General features: G+C 33.9%; 1 protein-coding gene across 4 annotated transcripts in view; it reads right to left on the bottom strand.

The window, feature by feature from the left end:
* Positions 1–2,806: 2,806 nt before the first annotated feature.
* Positions 2,807–14,970, bottom strand: part of EIF4E (eukaryotic translation initiation factor 4E) — a 51,866-nt gene continuing 39,702 nt past the window's right edge. For all 4 annotated transcript variants that reach the window (XM_047855778.1, XM_047855777.1, XM_047855774.1 and 1 more), the window contains 4 exons: positions 14,594–14,657; positions 13,771–13,884; positions 12,290–12,429; positions 2,807–9,476 (listed from right to left, as the gene is read on the bottom strand). In XM_047855778.1, coding sequence (XP_047711734.1) covers positions 9,362–9,476; positions 12,290–12,429; positions 13,771–13,884; positions 14,594–14,657 — 433 coding nt within the window. In that variant the 3' untranslated portion in view covers positions 2,807–9,361. The remainder of the gene's footprint in view (positions 9,477–12,289; positions 12,430–13,770; positions 13,885–14,593; positions 14,658–14,970) is intronic.

The raw sequence follows: 14,970 nt of genomic DNA, 5'->3' as shown, positions 1-14,970 counted from the left end.
AGACTGAATTCTGCTGACTGATCACTTTGTAGTGTATACAAATATCAAATTATGTCATACACTTCAAATTGTTATATACCAACTTTACTTCAATAAAAAAAAAAAAATGTTAAACTGGTGGCGCCTGGCTGGCTCAGTCGAAAAGACTCTTGATCTCAGGGTTGTGAAGTCAAGCCCCACACAGGGTGTAGAGATTACTTACACGAAATTAAAAAAAAAAAAAAAAAAAGTTAAACTAACCAAGTGTAAACAAACAATGAAGGCTTTACAGATACTTTTTCATGGCTGATATGGCCAAATGGTATAAACTGCTTTATGATTTTAATAGGCTCACATTACCAGGGATATTTCCTATGGTATTTTTTCAAACTGCAGATTTTGCCTAACTAGATGAAGATCGAGACCAGCATAAAAAAACAAACAGACTAGCACAGAAAAATCTCAGAATGGATCCCTATGGTAAAGTTGAGTACAGCTTAGTGAAACTTTTGTTTTGGGATATAAAAATACACACAAACTGAGTCACAATATAAAATGTATTTCTGATTGTAGGTTGTAGTAAGAAACATTTTGAAAAATGCTGTTTCATGCTTTCCGTAGAATCTAGATCCATCTCTGCAGATTTGGGGACATTCCATTGTGGTACATGTCTTTACCAAGTTCAACTTTCACAAAAAGAATGACAATCTTATTCCAAACACGGCTCCTAAAGCATATGATCACACACATTAACTAGTTCTTCAGATAAATGTCCAGAAGTAAAACTCATTGGTATTTAAAACCTATTAAAAGATGACTTGAGAAACAGTATTCACCACAACTCCCTAACAGAACTTTCTGCAATAGAAATGTCCAAGCTACCCTTTTGGACAATACAGATATAGAGCATTATGCCTTAAAGCATGGCCCATAGATCTCAATAATCGTCTGAATCACGTGGGGATTTCTTAGAAATGCAGAATCATAGGTCTGACTCCAGGTATAATGAATCAGAATGACCTGCCAATTCAGGTGTACAATGCAAACAATCTAAAGGACTAGCTATCAATGGGCACATTACCACTGAGCACTAGCATCCTAGTGGAAGTTTATGGGATACTTTGGTTATAGCAATTACAGGTAGAGTAATGCTGGCTTTACAGATAAGCAATACACAGAGCAGATCTACAAACCTAAGAGCTAGTATCCCAAACAACATTCAAATATCCTGCCAGACATTGACATTTAACCAATTTTTGCACAATTTTAATATACTGAGTTTTCCAAAACTACATGTAAATTGAAAAAAGATAGTTTTAGTCCAAAACTGTCCTAAGCATTGTTCATTTCAGAGTAACTTAATAGCTTACATTTAGAATTGTTGCATTCCCACTGATACTAGGTAGAAGTTCAATTATCAGACTTCATTATGTAGTTCCATTTGGGCTAAAATAATTTTTCTAAAAATTACTTCCCTCTAATTTCCCTAATTATTCTATTATTACTTCTTTTATTCTCTGTTTAGGGTATTTATTAATTTTTCTTTAAAAGGGGATAAGCAAGTTATATTACCCAGCAATTTCACTTCAGGATAAGAACGTACAAGGATACATTTTCTTTTCTTTATGTCTGACAGATTTATGAACCACTGACTTGGGGTGCCTGGGTGGCTCAGTCAGTTAAGTGTCAGACTCTTAATTTCAACTCAGATTATGATCTCACAGTTTCATGGGTTGGAGCCCCACATCGGGTCTACACTGGCAGTGAGGAGCCTGCTTGAGATGCTCTCCCCATCTGCCCCTTTCCTGCTTGCGCTCTCAAATAAATAAAACTTAAAAAAAAAAAATTAAGAACCACTGACTTAATGATTTATGCACCCAATACCATCTTCCTAAATCAAGAGCCCTTAATTTGGAGATATAAGGACACTCAGGCTAATTAATCCATGGAGTGGCTTCAGGTCAACAGGACTCCCAAATACTACATACGATTTGATATGTACGTATAGCTACTCTGGGATGGTAACACATAACTTTGCTCCATCAAACACCGTTACATTAAGAACCATTACTTTACACCCTGAGACTCTTATGTCTTGGGCTGGGTTATATAAACTTGGCTCTCAAATGTGGTTGAGGCCCCTACCCAATTACATTTATGCAACTACAATTTGCATCACTTCATCAGCTTACATTGACAAACAAATCCCATAAAAGAATTACTATGGTAGGTCAGTCACTACATGATGTACACTACAGGTATTCTTTTATGAAGACCCACGGAAGAAGGTTACTGTTCATCCCTTCCACATTCACAATGAACCAGGCACTGCACTATACACTGATCACACAACTGTCTTACAACCGCCCTCTGATACAGGGATTACTTGTATCGCAGATGAGAAAATGGACTTCGAGAGCTCAACAAACTTGACTAGTTTTAGGTATCTAATAGATGGCAGAACTAGAATCTGAACTCAGGCTGTCAGACTCCAAAGCATGTGTGTGCTTTTCTGGAGCAGGTAGCTGTTTTTTTCCTTTAATCATTTTATGGAGTATGTACTGGCTCCTGTCTTCCTTTGGCATAGCCTGTTAAATTACTTACAGCACATATTGTGGCCACAAATGGGAGTTGCCCAAGCATATTAGCATCTCCGAGTTACTTGCTTCTCCCTTTTATTTGGTCACTAGATTGACTTTATGGGATGAATGCATTTTACATTGCTAACTTTACTTTTGGCTTAATTTTTTCTTCCATTTCCCTCCTTTCTTCATTCTTCTACTTCCTGTAATAAAACAAGGAACAAACAAATGCACACACGTGCTGCTTTAGATAATACAGTAAGTATATTAGTAAGATAGTCCCACAGAGTACAAGTTTTCTTAGATAATTCAAAACCACTTTGCAATCATTTTTACAATTAAAAACACCAACTATCACTTTGATAGTGAGTACATAAGCTCCAGCATTTTCCAGTTGGAGAAAACTCCGGTTACTTTGCTTTCAAAAGAGCAGTAAGTCTTAATATGCAGATAAAACAGTAAGTGAAGCCATGGACAAAAAGTAGGGAGGTCAGTTGGGATGTCTTTTAGTATAAAAACCCAAAGGGACAATTAGAGAAAACAGCAGTAGACTCAGAAATTGTGTGAGTGGAAGGTGAAAGAAAGTAACAACGCAAATCACATTTAATTGTGTTGATAACAAAGCTTTGATCAAGTGGGGATGGAGCTAGAGGTTTGCTAGAGGTGAAAAGGAAGTTGAAAGAGGATAAGATATTTGGTTTCTGCCAGTAACATCATCACCACAAAACATTTAGGGTAAGGGTAAGGATCAAACTTAAAAAAAAAAAATCTTTTTCAATTAAGATTAGAAATCTCTAATTCAATTCAGTAAATATCTTAGGCTTCGCAGGCTACACAGTCTGTCACAACTAGCCAACTCCGCCATTGTAGCACAAAAACAGCCACAGACATACATCAACAAATGGATGAGGCTATGTTTTAATAAAACTTTATTTACAAAACAGAATGCAGACCAAATATAGCCTATGAGTTGTAGTTTGCTGACCCCAACATAAGAGGTCCAGTAGGCAGGGAGACACAGATCTGAAGCACAAGAGGAAGGTTATACCTAAGGACAAATACTTGAAGTCACTGTCACAAATAAAGTGACAGAATGGATAACCTAAGAAGAAATGGAACGCATTAATATTTATAGACAGAAACTTTATAAAGAGCAGCACTTTAAAAAAAGCATGAGGAGGAGGTCAATAATTAGTGGTTTCCTGAAAGAAGAAAAAGCATGTGAAATGAAAACTCGTGATTCCCTTAAAGGTCATTCTGGCTCAATTACAAATTCCTCATGCTTGAAAAAGCACAGGACACTGCAGTATTTAACCATAGTCATTATCTGAAAGGCAGTGCCAGAACACAGAAAAAGCCCCAAATGTGTATGTAATACACTTAATGCCTTGACATGAGACAACGCAGAGCAGGGTCAAGTTGGAACAATATCTTATGCCTCATGTATTTTATAGTGTATCCTGTACCAAAACAAAACACACAGGCATTTCACGGAAACCATTTACTTAAAACAGAGTCAAAGATTGAAAACAAATATAAAGGGAAAAAAAAAAGCCCTTAAAAACAAAACCAAATGCCAAGGGGAAAAGGTTATAAAAATATATAGATGTGTTCGGGAAATGCTCTCATTTTAAAAATTATGGAGTTAAATTCATTACACTGCTTAAAAATAAAACAGGGTCCAATATCAATGTATTTGATTCAAGCTCTTTCAACGTTTACAGGTCTAAAATAGAATTACTAGCTTATTGCTTGTCTTTGGGAAAAACTACTTGTAATTATAACAATGTTGGCTCATTAGAAGAAAGTAATGCAATTAAAAACGAATCAGAAAGATATCATGAGGACCAAAACTGAAAACTTGCAAAGAAGCACTACAGGACAATTACAAAACTGATGATAATTCATGTATGTAGTTTCAAACAGTCTGGTGTGGAAGAGGGAAAGAGTAAGTGCCACTTAGCTAAAGAACAGAAAACTGTTTTCTTTACACACAGCAAAAAAACACAGTATACAAGATAAGACAATTTACAGTGGGGACTATAAAGGCAAAAATTACAAGGAAGGAAAGCAGGCAAGCAGTCCTCCAATAAGGCATACATTCACACAATGGATCACTAGACAAAGAATAAAAACAATGTTCTATATGTGCAATTCAAGGTAAAAATGTCCAAAATTATTAAATGAGAAAATGCTACCAAAATGATCTGTGTCCAAAGAAAAGTTACACACATGTGCACACACATGTGTCTGGTGTGTGCACAGAAATTTAGACATTTACTAGAAATTTGAGAGGTACCTTGAAAAAAGAGTGGGTTTGAACAAGAAAGGAAATTTTCACCTTCTACCTTTCTGTAGTCAAAATACAATAAGCATGCATTGTTTGGTCAAATGTGAAAGGAAAAAACACTTTAGGTATTTTGGGGAGGTGGCTAGAGGACCTATACAACCATGCCAATGTAGACACAATCACATTTAAAATGTTTCACAATACTCAGTATGTTAAATGAAAGTTGTAATTATTAAAAAGTAAAATCACATAACCAAAAAAGAACCAAATTTTTCTTGGACAATCATAGATTTCAGTAATATAAAAATTAAGTCTTGCAAAAGCTGTTCTTTGCCTGCGAGGGTTTAGTCCTACCTAGTGTGATGTTCACTCATGGTTAAACCACCTCACCTTCTATGTACCTCCATACTACTAATCCCTAGTAACAGAGACCCTAGGTGTTCTATTTCAATAACAAAAACTGTAGAACCTTATGGAGAGATGTTTATTTTTAAGACATGTCTGCTTTTAAAAGTTTGAAGCAGAGTCTAGTTCATTCTGTTTTCTGCTGTTAGGCCCCTCACCTAGAACACAACAAATGTAACCACTCAATACATATCTTGGGGGGGGAGGGGGAGGGGGAACCTCTGTGCAAAACTATGAGGAATTACAAGTTCTGAATTAAAAGAAACAGGACAAGATTAAAATGTGAAAATTGGTTCCTCTCAATTAAAAAGAAAAACCTAGTACCACATGTGATCGCATGCCTGCAATTTCATTTCTTGCTTCTAGCAATGGAATAGCAACAGGAACACTGAAGTATAAACTACCCAAGGTAACTAGGAAGGCTGCCTAATGTCTACTTTGGAATTCATAGTAAGCAGGATACCACACAGTATTATTTAAAGATGCTACAGTTTAGAAATGAAATTTTGACACCAAGTCCAATAGTTGTGAGGAGATGAATAACAAACCTAGTTGTTTTAGGGAAGGATGGGCAAATGAGCTGGCCTTGGCTCCTGAGGAAAACCACCTAAGAGTAGTGTTTCTCAAATTATATGTGAAGGACCAGTTTCAACGCCTAAATTGCTGTCAAAAACATTTTTGTAAAACACGTTTTCAAAAATTACTAGAAAAATGATAAACTTTAATGGAACAGCAATATCAAATTGCTGTAGAAATTTCTATACATTCTCAATTTCTAACTGGTGCACAGAGACACTGGATTGCAATGACCCAGTGTTTTGTTTTTTAATGTCTATCTGATCTAAAATCTTGCATTTGTCTAGAATCTGACTCTTGAGTGAGAAAACTCAGTTGTTTTTTCCCCCTCCTAAATAATGAAGACACTCCGTAACAATTAGAGATAAAAAGTAGCACAGAGACTTGTTATTAACTTGTTTTAATTTTAAAATGTAAAACATCGCATTATCACACTGCCTTAGAAAATTATCCTTTTAAATGCAAACTATGGTATTTAAGAACCTTTACTCCTATCAACTTGAAAATTTTGCTTTATTTTACCATTTATTTTAGAAGATAACAGGATATAGACACTTAAAAGTTGTATATGAAAATATCCACTTAACTGATACAACTGAACAGTATCTGTGAACTCCTGTATCTTTTTCTCCACATTCTCAAAACTCCTCCAGATGATTAATTTAGTTGATTGCTAACAGAGTGAGCCTAGGGGGACTATCTTACGTTTTCATTACCAAAGGAAATAAAATGTAAGTAAAATGCCTTGCCTATAAAATGACTACAATCTGATGTGATTTACCACAGACTTTAAGATAGGCTCTACACTATTAAGATTAAGAGTATGATGTGATTTACAGGGTCTCTGGAATGAAATCCACACTTTGCAATTTATAAGCTGTACAGTGACTTACATCCTCACTGCTTCTGTTTCATCTATAAAATAGGGATAACAGCACCTACATCAAATAATTACTGTGCAGGTTAAAGTGCATGTAAAGTGCTTAGAACACTGTCTGGCACAAAGTAAGCATTACATAAGTATTGTAATTACTTAATTCTTATACAGTATGTCTCAAATCCTTCTGTAGAACTGGATTAACAATTAAATTGGTTAAATATGTCACACCCTACAATTAATTACAATTCTTCTGTTAAAAGATTTTAATTCTCTATTATGAAAATATATTTATTTATAATATCCTGTTGGACAGGGAGAAAAAAGTTAGAAAAATCATATAGTCTAATCTTATATTTAGAAAAGACGCTAATGAAATTATGAAAAGTTGCAAGTCACTGTAATACTTAGGTGGCATCTGCCAAAAGTGACTCAGTAATTTATCATCCTCCCCACCCACTGGGAAAAGACTTAAAATAAAACTGATTATGATTCTAAAATGGTAATGATAAGGATAATCAAATGCTTGTTATAAACCAGGTTTTTTAAAATTCAGAAATGTGTACATTTAATGCATTATTCCTCCTCCACTCCTGAAAGCTGATGCTTCTTCAAATGGACTGCATCTTAGAATTAAGGAACTAGAGCATTAATTTCTAATAGATATACTACTCCAATCCCACCCATTGCCAACACACCACCATCACTTATAAGCAAGCTCTTGAAGTGCTCACAACTACACATATCAACACAGACAATAAATCACTTAACCAAGCACCCAAGCTTAAGCAGCAGATATTAGCTATAGTCTAGTAAGATTATAAACACAAGAGATTCAGTGTTTCTAGAATACTGAACAAGAGGTGTCTGTGGTATTGAGAGTACTCAGATGGTAGCCTGTGGCACCCTTTAAACTGAAGTTTTAAAATTCTTCAATGAAGTCAATACTATTAATTTCATGTTTACTTTATATGAGTTTTGTCAAACTTTTCAGTTCTTAAATGATTAATTCATAATGACTATTTAAACACAAATTTTCCTCTCATCTAATCATTTTCATTCTATCTAGAATAGCCATTTCATTTTACTGCATCTGAAATACACAACTATATACAAAATTTTTCAAATGTGCTTTCAAATGCCTACAAAGAGTAGATCACGTTTCAAATTTACATAAAACCATACTACACCAATTTACCAATATAAATATAAGTCTTCGTACCTGTTTATTCCATTCTATTTAGACAGCAACACTAACAAAATTCTTAATGTATATGCCCCCACCACCTGTACTCTTTCCCTATGCTATCATTTTGACACTTACAAAAGAACATCTCAATTCAGCAACCAAGTTTTACAACTACCATTCCTACCAATCAAATGGTAATGCACCAAGATAACAATTCTCTTGTGTTTTAATACATTAAGAGTACATTATTTACCTATGACTGAAGGACTATGCCTTCCTTTATAAAAAAAAAACAAAGATAGTCACATCAATTTAATTCCATATATATGATGCTACCTATTCAATTTATTAAAAATTATAATAAACATAATAAACTAGTGCTCCAAACTTATGCTGTTCACGTGGAAGACACTATAAGACACAATAGAGACTGCCTGGCAATAGAAATACAAATTCCTTCTATAGAGATGGAGAAATAAAAGGACAAATCTAGTTGTCTAAAAGACAATTCACTGTACACATTTTATTTACAGTTTTGTACACTGTCTTAATATGAATGGGACCGCTTTTCTACTTGAGCCATTTTTTAACCAAAGCAAAACAACCTAAGTAATACAAAGTGTTAAAATACAGCATAAAGATACAAAAACATACTAATTCTAATTAGGAATGTAATTATGATGTTACATTTTTTTTTTATAATCCACAATTATGTTTAGGAAATCACACAAACATAGATCACTGATTTGAATGAAATGCATAAATTTGTAGCAAAGCTTTGTAGTTACAAAAAAACAAAAAAATTACCAAAGAATGCACAAAATTAATGTTTATTCCACCTTTGTGTCATATTCCTGGATCCTTCACCAATGTTACATGAGGAAAAAAACAAAAGCAAAACAAATGAAAAACTGAAATCAGAATCACTAATGTTATCAAGTAGGGAAACAAATAAATTAAAATCTAGCAGCCATCAGCAAGAGTACAGCAAAGACAATGCTGTAAAAAGAAACAAAGAAAATTGCTAGAAAACTGTATGCATCATACTCTTTCAAACCAGCAAAATATGCTCCTGCATACAATGGAACATAAACAGAATTTTTTCCTTTAAGGTATAGAAATGCAAGTTCTTTTTTGAATATTGTGGATGGGTAAAATGTGTTTATAATGGTAATTCTACTAAGCTATTACAGAGTGGGCCAGGAACACATTCATGGATTCTGGGGATGATGTGTACTGTAATTCTTTGATTGGGATAATGGACACTCTAGCCAAAAAAAAAAAAAAAGTGAACACAGAAGTACAAGACAAAGGCGAATGAGACTTCTCTTATATCTTAGCAACATTTAGATGGAAATCAAATTTAAATGCAGTCCACTCTGCTTTGGAAGAGGCTTTGGTTCAGCTCCCAAATCTCGATTGCTTGACGCAGTCTCCTATGAGAATACTCAGAAGGTGTCTTCTTAAACAACAAACCTATTTTTAGTGGTGGAGCCGCTCTTAGTAGCTGTGTCTGCATGGGACTGATAACCAATCACTATCTTTGGAGGAAGTCCTAACCTTTCTTTGTATACCCTCCTAGAAGAAGCAAAAGAAAAAAGGAGCTGTTAATTTTTATTCACACACACCAAATTCAGATTATTCTTTATATATAAAAAATATCTAGAGAGTGAAACAGGACATTGCATGCACTTTTCCTTTCAAAAAAATATACTCTTCATTTCCACAACAATCTTGGCTAATCACTTAAACAATATTTGAGATTCTACTGTGTTATCAGGATGTTATCAGGCATTGTAATTATTAATAAATCAATAATAAGCAAAGTATGGACAGTTCCTGGGTGTTTATAGTATTTGATTATTTATAAACAAATAATCCCACATACATAGGGTAGAGCTATATCACATGCATAATTTATATAAAATTAATGCCTACATAGGTCTACTTTAATTCTCTCTAAAATGCTACAATTATATTTTTCATATAACACATAATAAATATTGTATGATACTGCAAATTACATTTATCATACTTATTACTTTATGGCATTTTGAGGGTAATTTATATACATGATTTCTGCCTTATATACTAACTCTGCAACCTACTTTCCAAATAACATGTGACTCTATTTTAAGAATAAACTATGATGAGTGCCAAAAGTGAGTAAGTATAGGGGTTGTGATACTAACAAAGATGATCTAATCTCATCTTTGAAATTAGAGAAAGTTCCCCTTTAAAAGTCACGAGGTTAAAAGTAAAATGCTGAGAAAATGAAACACATCTGAAGGCTGGGGAACAAAACTAAGGCTGTGTGGCGACAGTCCTTAAGGAAGAAAATATGAGCAAAAAGGCTGACAAGGTAAAATTGGGGACAGATCATAGAGAGCATGACAGGTAAAGTTAGGAATATAGATATTTATTCTAAAGAAAAAATAGCAAAACTTCAAAAATAAACACCAAAATAAAATAAAAGGGATATATATTTTCATGGAGCTAAATTCTCCAATAGGATACTAGGGCAATTTTATTCATACTCCACCTTCCAGAAGATTCTACCTTCCTTCAAATAAAGGTTCTAAAAATAATTTCATAACTAAAATTATAACCATTATCAGATGTATATTATGAAACAATGTATTCTTTTCCATTATACATAATCATTAAAAATGCCAGAAAGCCAGAGCACTGCACTGAGCCATATAACTTGGAAGAATAAAAAAATAAAAAAATTTTTAAAAAATCTTCCCAGGGCACCTGAGTGGCTCATGAGGTTAAGTGAAGGACTGACTTGATTTCGGCTCAGGTCGTCATGATCTTGCAGCTCCTGAGTTTGAGCCCCCAGTCTCACTCTGTACACTGACCACGTGGAGCCTGCTTGGGATTCTCCCTCTCTCCCTGACCCTTCCCTGCTCGTGTTCTTGGTCTCACTCAAAATAAATAAATTAATTAATAATCTTCCCTTGAAAAACTGAAGTCAAATGTTTTACAAAGATTTCAATAATTTTTAATATTGACACAAATACAAGATTTTCACAGGAAAGAAAATTCATGCTCATTTTTTTAATTGATTTCCAACATGAAATCCCCACAACTATTAAGTTTTGATGCTGACAGAAAGATTAAGAATATGATGACAAATTGGGGCACTGGGGGGCTCAGTCAGTTAAGCATCTGACTCTTGACTTCGGCTCAGGTCATGATCTCACAGTTCGTGGGATCGAGGCATGCATGGGGCTCTGCGCTGACAGGACAGGGCAAAGCCTGCTTGAGATTCTCTTTCTCCCTCTCTCTCCCCTCCCCTGCTCATGCTTTCTCTCAAAATAAGTATTAAAAAAAAAAAAAAAAAAAGAACGTGATGACAAATTAACAGTCAACTTCTTTTACTGAAAACCTCTGTAGAACAAAACCTGGAAAATCCCCATACTTTTTTTTAATAAAGAAAGGAATTATGTTCATAGGAGAATTCATAATGTTTGAAAAAAAAAAAAGAAATCACAAAGGGTAAACCGAACATTCTGTGACCTATGACCAATACATAATTTTAATACAAAATTTAAAGTCAAATTTTACTAATTTTTTTTTTAATTTTTTTTTCAAAGTTAATTTTTTTGGGGGGACAGAGAGAGACAGAGCATGAACGGGGGAGGGGCAGAGAGAGAGGGAGACACAGAATCGGAAACAGGCTCCAGGCTCTAAGCCATCAGCCCAGAGCCTGACGCGGGGCTCGAACTCACGGACCGCGAGATCGTGACCTGGCTGAAGTCGGACGCTCAACCGACTGCGCCACCCAGGCGCCCCAAATTTTTCTAATTTAAATGTAGTGAAAAGAAATTCCCAGTTAACACTGACAACATTTTGAGGGGAAAACAACAGGCAATTTTTGCAAGGAACAGTATTTACCAAAAAAAGTGTCAAAACATATACATGTGGGTTTTAAATATGGACAAAATTAAGATACTATCACTTAAATTTCACTGAAAATGTTATGTACAGTGATTACAAAACATGCACAGGATACACATATACCACTTGTCAATGCTCACTGAACTATTATGGGTGTTACATATTCATGTTATGTTATGGTTTTAAAATAGAAAAAAGACTTAATATTCTCATTTGATAAATGAACAAAATGCCACACACCAGAATTCAGGGTTCTGGTGATTATATACTCCATTGCTAGGAAAAAGAATTTTACAAAAATTAAAAAAAAATATGAACAAGACACTAAAAACCACTAGAGTAGTTCAAGATTATTAAAGTGTTTATGAAAACACAAGGAAAATAATGATCTACGAATCCAAGTATTTTTAAAGCTATAAATAACAGTACTTCTGCTTTTAGTTATCTTAATATTTTAAAGGAAGTGTACAAACAGCAAAACTTACCCTATATGTGTAACAGCCTCTCTGTTTTCACATTCAGTAGTCCATATTGCTATCTTATCACCTTTAGCTCTAACATTAACAACAGCTCCACATACATCATCACTGTAGTCATCAAAAGATTCTCCAATAAGGCACAGCAGCTTAAAAAAAAAGTTAATCCCAAATTAAATAGATTATATACTGCTTATTAAACTGCAAATGTCCCTTATGTATGTGTATACATACAAAATTAAGAAAGTTTCTAAATCAAGTTGACTTCTTGAATGTCTAAATTATATTTATGTTTATAGCTCTTTGTCCTGACTTTTTAAGAATTCACATGTTTCTTTATTTAATAACAAGAACACTAACAGTTGTTTTAACTTTTTCAGCAAATGGGGCAATTGATATCAGGGGACATATAAAAGGCAAATTATCTTAATATTCATTTGCTCTGCTGCTGCTTACACTTGTCAGCAAACAAATATTAATATAATAGAATGACTGAAGAGTTGTCATTATATTAAAAATAACCAAATAGTTACTCATGGTTAGATTAACTGCCTCTTGTTCTTGCGGTTTTTCAGAGCCATTTTCTAATTTTTTTTATTGTGGCAAATATATATAAAATTTACCATTTAATAAAGAATTTTTAAAAATTTACCATTTTAACCCTTAAAAAAATTTTTTTGAGTATAGATGACACATGACATTAAACCACTTTAACCATTTTTAAGGGAACGGTTCAGTGGTGTAAGTATATTCACAACTATCACAACCATCCATCTCCAGAACTTTTGTCATCTTACAAAACTTTAACGTGGAATTCTAAAATGGTATTTACTGATAATCTCCCACAAAAGCAAAATTAAGTTTCTCCATTTACCAAAAAAATCCTCCTATTCATTCAAATATTCACTAACTGCTTAATTTAGTAAGTGCTAACTATAAGCAAGACACTGTGCCGAATGCTGAAAATACACAAGAGACTATCATCCTTATTCCTGACAGCTTGGGGTTTAGGACTTCTCACTATACAAAATGTCAATTATTTCTTATTTAATTTACATCTTATAAAGCCAAATTTCCAGATTATATCACAACATAGAAGATGCATAATACCAAGCTACAATTTCACTGTTTGCTTCACTGATATAAAAAATTTAGTATACAAAGTAATACTCTAACAGGGTTGTAAAAACTTACATCATACAAAATGTGAGGCTCTATAATTTTGAAGTTAATGAAATGACCAGGATGAGCTTACTGTGGAAGGTGAGAGTCAACTGCCAATCACCTTCTATCTGATCTGTAATGTGGTACACGGTTTCACTGTACCAGTATGTAAAATATACAGTATTCACATGATAGAACAAAACTAATTGCTGGCTTAGATTTTATAGGGTGGGCATTCTTATCTTTTCAATTAGGTAATCAATGTAAAATGCAATGCAAAGTAAGTTTTAATATGCCAAAACTACTTCATAATTTTAAAACCTTACTGTCTCTAGCCAAAAGCGATCCAGATCACTTCGCCTCTGCTGTTTGTTCAATGTAATTAACCATCGTCCTCCTCGTTTGTTTTTCTCATCTTCCCACATAGGCTCAATACCATCCTAAAAGGTTAGTAGATAACAATATCAGACAAAATTGTTACTTTAACTGAAGAGATCACTAGAAAGAGCAAGCAACAACTCTGTCAACTTTTTACTTTATTCTCCATAAAACTTACTGATGTAGTGGGGGGAAAAGCATACAAGAATTAAAGCCAGAAGCATGGGATTGGAGAATTAGAGACTTGACTTAGACACTTCTAGCTATCAAACCTTGGATTTCATTTAATTTGGAGGTTCTTAAACACTGAGTAACAGATAACTTTGAAAAATTACATACATTTCTATGCCTAAAAAATCTATGTAAAAATTATGCAATTTCAGAGTTAATGAATGCCCCTCCAACCCCCCTACCACTTGACAGAACCCACTTATAAATATCCCAAGGACCAATGCACCCCAAGTTAAGAATTCTTGACAAACTCTGGACTTACTTTGGTCTACTCAAATATATAAAGAGACTAGACTGGATATCAAAGCTCTCTGCAAAAATCAACGACAGTGTGTACCCAGAGTCAGACTCTCAATTTCAATTATTTATAGCAATAAGCCAAAATTGGTTAATGCTAAAGTCTAGTAAAACTAATTTAATTATTCTCCAAACCTCAGAAAACCTCAGAGCATTAACTATTCCTAAGTTTCTGACAAGAGTTCTTAATGAATAACTGAATGGTCCAGTCTTAAAATATATGAAATCACCGATTAAACATACCTTAAAAAGTGAGTAGTCACAGCCAGGCATTAAATTACTAGACAACTGGATGTGGTTGTACAGACTAGGTAAAACAAAAGGACAATTATAAACATAAAATATGTAATGCAGAGTTTAGGTGCTCACATATACGTTTAGAGAATATGATAAAAATCAAAAGATAAAAGTTTATGTTTACTCGTTTTTCTACTGAGTCAATTTCTGAACTGGACCAAAGAGATACCTTAATAATGGTCAGTTCAAGAATCAGCATTTGATGATTTCCAAGGCAATATTTTTAATGATTTTATTTTGACAAAAGTATATTTTGATGTATTAGTTAACTCAATGTATACATATGTATGTATGAGAATCTGAGACTAGGTGGGATGAGGTGG

The sequence above is a fragment of the Prionailurus viverrinus genome, chromosome B1, assembly GCF_022837055.1.
Source record: "Prionailurus viverrinus isolate Anna chromosome B1, UM_Priviv_1.0, whole genome shotgun sequence".
In the NCBI taxonomy this organism is placed as follows: Eukaryota; Metazoa; Chordata; class Mammalia; order Carnivora; family Felidae; genus Prionailurus; species Prionailurus viverrinus.
This window is presented reverse-complemented; position numbering and strand designations above follow the sequence as displayed.